The sequence below is a fragment of the Pundamilia nyererei genome, unplaced genomic scaffold (assembly GCF_000239375.1).
Source record: "Pundamilia nyererei isolate P.nyererei 1_Seehausen unplaced genomic scaffold, PunNye1.0 scaffold00051, whole genome shotgun sequence".
Taxonomy (NCBI): Eukaryota; Metazoa; Chordata; class Actinopteri; order Cichliformes; family Cichlidae; genus Pundamilia; species Pundamilia nyererei.
This window is the reverse complement of record NW_005187452.1, coordinates 2,659,783-2,664,905: the sequence shown is the minus strand read 5'-3', so window position 1 is coordinate 2,664,905 and position 5,123 is coordinate 2,659,783. Positions and strand designations below refer to the sequence as shown.

At 40.0% G+C, this 5,123-nt stretch overlaps 1 protein-coding gene across 3 annotated transcripts in view; it reads right to left on the bottom strand.

Annotated features, from left to right (window-relative positions):
• The window catches only part of esrp2 (epithelial splicing regulatory protein 2), a 23,442-nt gene that overhangs the window by 4,487 nt on the left and 13,832 nt on the right, over positions 1-5,123 (bottom strand). For all 3 annotated transcript variants that reach the window (XM_005733350.1, XM_005733347.2, XM_005733349.2), the window contains 3 exons: positions 3,617-3,918; positions 2,780-3,013; positions 2,260-2,458 (listed from right to left, as the gene is read on the bottom strand). In XM_005733350.1, the coding sequence (XP_005733407.1) occupies positions 2,260-2,458; positions 2,780-3,013; positions 3,617-3,918 (735 nt within the window). The remainder of the gene's footprint in view (positions 1-2,259; positions 2,459-2,779; positions 3,014-3,616; positions 3,919-5,123) is intronic.

Sequence of the window (5,123 nt, the reverse complement as noted above, 5' to 3'; positions counted from 1 at the left end):
CCTCTAGTAGCAGCTACATTATATCAGTGAATTCCAGCATGGTACCGTGATGGGATGCTACCTGTGCAACAAGTCCAGCTGGGAAATTTCAACACTACTAAATATTCCAAAGTCAACTGTTAAAGTGGAAGTGACTGGGAACGACAGCCACTGAGCCAAGAAGCGGTAGGCCATGTAAAATCAAAGACTGGGGTCAGCGGATGGTGAGGCTCATAGTGAGCAGAGGTCACCAACTTTCTGCAGTGTCAGTCGCTACCTCCAATCGTCATGTGGCCAGCAGAAGTGTAGTGTGTAGAGAGCTTTGTGGAACGGGTTTCCAAGGACAAGGAGCTACATCCATCCTTACATTACCAAACACAATGTAAAGTGTCAGATGCAGTGTTGTAAAGCACTGGGTTCTGGTGTTGTCTGTGCAGATGCTTGCAGAGGACTGTTGTTGTATATAAGCGTGTTCCAATAACTTAAGAACCTTTGTAATCCAAGTAGCAGCATAACTGTAACTGTAATATGAGTTAGGGCTGGATTATATCATACCGTTCACGGTAATACCGGTGTAATTTTGGGCAACGATAGGAAAATGAAATATCGCAATAGAATATGGGTAAAACGCGCATGCGTAGTGCCTTTGTTTACATACGCACATGGCGGTGACGCAGAATGAGAAGAGCGAAAGCGGATCGTTAAATGAAACAGATGAACCAGAACTGGTTTGTAAAAATGCTGCGACTTCAGTGGTGTGGAACTGGTTTAGCTTTCGTCCGTCAGATACACAACAAAGCACTATTTTTGGTAGAGCATGCTAGCGGGCCGTCGTTATTACCGTGTTTTTTGGAAAATACGGCACACTTAAAATCAATCCTTTGATTTTTCTGAAAATCCACAGTGGCCCTTATAATCCCGTGTGCCTTATGTATGAATTCTGGTTGTGTTTACTGACCTCGAAACGATTTTATGTGGTACACGGCGCTCGAAAATCTGTCAAATGTTTCAGTACGACTTTGCTAAGCTACGAAGCCGCACCGCTTGATGGATTGTCGGAGCATTACAGCCATCGTAGGCAGGAGCCTCGCAGAGTGATACGTACTGTGCTTCAACATAATATTACCGTATTGTGTGTGTATAACCTCTTTTTAAGTTTTGTGGATATTATACATGGTTATGCTGAGGATATGTCGGCCAGTTTCCACTGGAAATGCCTTTTGGTTAAACTGTCGGCAAGGAATTTGCACTGTTACATTTTTATATAACTTTAATGCACATAAAAAACAGCTGCTTGTTTAAGTGAAAATACATTGATGGGGTTTTTTGCACTAATAAAGTTGTGGAGTTGTAAAGTATTTTGTCTAGTGTCAATTATATCGTCAGTTATATCGTTATCGCAAATTTTCAAATGTATATCGTGATAAATATTTTTGGTCATATCGCCCTGCTCTAATGTGAGTGTTGAATTTAGTGCAGTGCCTTACTGAAAAATGTAAGGTGATTACAGTGAAGACTTGCTTTGGAACGAACTACACCCAACACTGTCGAAGCATGAATGACCTGTGATTGACAAGTTGTTAGCCATACTCTGAATGTCCTCATTTATGGCTAATAATGTGTATAATTTTCAAAATGAACCTTGTGGTTTATGACCTGAAACTAGCAACAGAGTCTATAAAGGAATCAGGAAAGTGTGCAGCAAAGAAAATGAGCTCCGTTTATCCATAGACTTCTATACAACCGGGCACCTTTTTGCAATCGGAGCACTCCGCCTATGCTGCCCATTAAAAAGAATGCAGATTTAAGGCGCTTGCACACTGGCCTCACCTTTCATTTGAATATGACCTATGGCTTTGTTTTGTTTACAGAGGTCAAGAGTCTGATTGAACACAAATACAGGCACCTTTTCACTAACCACTATTTAACATGCTCACCACTAAACAAAGTACAGCTGAAGCTAAGATGTTGGTAAAGTGTGACTTAAAGATGATGAAATTCAGTGTTATTGGGGGGAAAAAAGAAATTCAGTGTTATTACAGCTCATTCTTAGGGAGACTTTAATCCTTGTACAAGACTGGCCTTTCTATTCAGTGTTGGCATGTTTTAATCTGGTGGAGAAGTGCTAGAACCAGAAAAGATTAAGCAGAATTTCCAACATGGTAGCATGGTTTTCAGATATTATTATCATCATCATCATCATCATCATCAATCAATCAATCAATCAAATGTTACTGCAACTCTTGCTTATGTGGACCTTATTTGGCGTTTCTGACTTACAGGGAAGCTTGCAGGGGGGTGGGGAGAGGCCGCTGCGGTTCAGAGTTCCACCCATCAGGACAATGCTCATTTCCTCTGTGGAGCACTGGAAGACTTCCACATACCGGTCCTTCATTGTCTTTTTATGGCACTTTTGGGCTACCATAAATGCCTTGTCAGGTGACTTCATCTGGATGAAGGCATCACCAGAGGGCCGTCCCTGCACAGACAGGGGTAGAAATCCAATTAACAAATGACTGAATGAATGTGTGTTTGTGTGAAGTGTAAGTAAATCTGTGGGGAAAATAATGTTAACAGTACATTGAGCTGTTCTGGACTTGCAAATATTGCCCCTCCCAATTTTTTATTTTTACTTTGTTTTATTTTGGTAACATTTACAAAACTTTTTCTCATTTTTAGAGATTTACGATGAAGATGTAAGTGAAAATGCTGTATGGCTGTTATTTTTAAAGACAGTATTAAGATATAGAGCTTTAATATTACAAGTATGCCTGGGCCCATGACTTTCTAATAGGCTGACCTGTTGGTTGAGGACCATGTGGACTCCGTGGGGTTTGATGTCAACAGTGTGCTCTCCCATGAACTCCAGGATATCTTCAATGCCAGCAGTGTAGGGCAGACCACGGAGGCGTACGCAGTCGCGAGTGCTGCTGGCTGCTGGAAGGAACGGAGGTGTTGTGAGGACTGGGACAGGCATGATTGGCGAAGGGGGCAGTGTGGAGATCAGAGGTGTGGACATGTAGCGGTTCAGAACCTGGAAAGCACAGACACATACTAAATAAATAAATAAATAAATAAATAAATAAATAAATCTCGACTGCATATGCAACAAGCATTAAAAAATGTACAACAAATACATAAACAGTAACCGAGTGTCATGGTGACTGAAAAAAAAAATATACACACACATTGCACAAATGATTTTGTCATCTATAGTATTGCACAAATTCCAGTATTGTCTGATTTATTAATACCTCGCACTCTGGATACTATGTTTTCTCACTTCTCTATGTTGCCATAACACCATTTATTTGGAAACCCAAGGAAACAGCTGCTGTGGACCTCAGGCCATGGTGACTGTCATAACTTTCTCTCACACTTGCACAAAAACGACTTTCTCAGGCTATTCTGAGAGCACTAAAGAATCAATTGAAAGTGTATTACACAACACAAACCCATCTAATAAGTATCTTGCACGGGAAACTTTCTTCTTCTTTTTTTTGTTTTTGGAGTAGCACATGTTGTTTTTCTTGCATTACAACGAGAATCTAAGCGCAAACAGTTATATGTTGTCTTTTTGTTACATCAAAAACTACAGCTAGAAAAACTTTCAGGCCACACAACTGGAAGAATGTACCTGTTGCACCTCTGCTGCAGTGCTCCGAAACAGCTCGATATAACGCTTCCCGAGGATCTGTTTGTGTTTCTTCAGCGCATTCTGGGCATACTCTTCACAGGAAAAGAGCACAAAGGCGTCACCAGTGGGTCGCCCATCTGGGTACTTAACAAACAGCAGACCCTCGGTGCCATCTGTAACTGGGCTCTCAGGACCAAGGAAAGCCAACACGTCCTGTGGTGTGGCAGTGAATGGTAATCCCCGCATACGGATAATCACTTGATTCTCCTTGGACAGGAACTGGGCCACCTCATTAGATGTACCTATAGTCACAGAGGACAGGAAGGATAAAGCTCGCTACACCATAGGGCCTCCAAAAATCACTTTGTAATTCTCAAAAAGTCCTATTCACTCTCTGCTGACTAAGTTACTTTTAACAGCCACCCTGAAAGTAAATCTTGTTATATGGAGTATTTGCATTTGTCATAGTTGATCAGGAACAACAAAGCTGAGTCATAAATCAGACTTTTGACTCAGTAACAATGCAACCAAGGGACAGGAAGTGTGACTGTGATTCCTCTGGTTGTATAGATCTATATATTTAATGAAGTTTTTGAATTGCTGTCGGGACAATCATTCAATTCCAGTGACCCAAAAGAAAAGCTGAAAACTGAGGATTTAACAAACATGAAGCATTAAATGCAGGCCATCATATTTCAACTCAGCCTAAAACAAAGTAGTGGATCAACTAACTAAGTAACCTATAGATGCCATTTATGCCATGTCAGCTAGTCTACAATATTAAATATCTGAAAAATCAAGGTATTTTATGTTATCACCCACAAATTATAAAATTTCAACATTTCCAGATGAAATTAAATGTATCATTTCCTGCAATCCATTAAATTCTAAACTATAAACAAAAATACAAGCTGCGGTAGAAAAGGCACACAAGTAATGCAGCACGCAGTTCGTTTCTGCATGTGTAGTGTACAGACAAAGCACAGATCAGTGCTGTGCTCAAAGACAGACTGTACAGTTTAATGCACAATAAATTAGTATGGAATCAGGGTTTGACATGTAAACCTTTGGGGCAAGCTTGGCTAAGAGAAATGAAGCTGAAAGAAATGCTAGAAATGCCTGTATTTTGCAGCCATGTATAATTTGTAAAGTGACTTCTAAAGAAACTTAAGCTGTCACTTTTTATTGTAAGAGGGATATGAATGTGTCTTAAAGTTTATGGTTACCCATTTACATTTTGATATACAATTTTTATTCGTTTATCAAGAATAGCATAAAACAACACAACCAAACAGAGAAGAAGAAAGAGTTGGGACAAATCATTTGCAAATAAGAAAGCAAAGGGGACCAAACATTGAGAAAGAGACCCTCATTTCCTCCTAAAATAGCAGCAGTTCTTTCGTGAGGAATAACTTTAAATAATTCTCTGTACCACAACGTCACAGAGGGAGGTTTATCCTTAACCCAATTAATGAGAATACATTTCCTAGCTACCAGCAATAGTTTG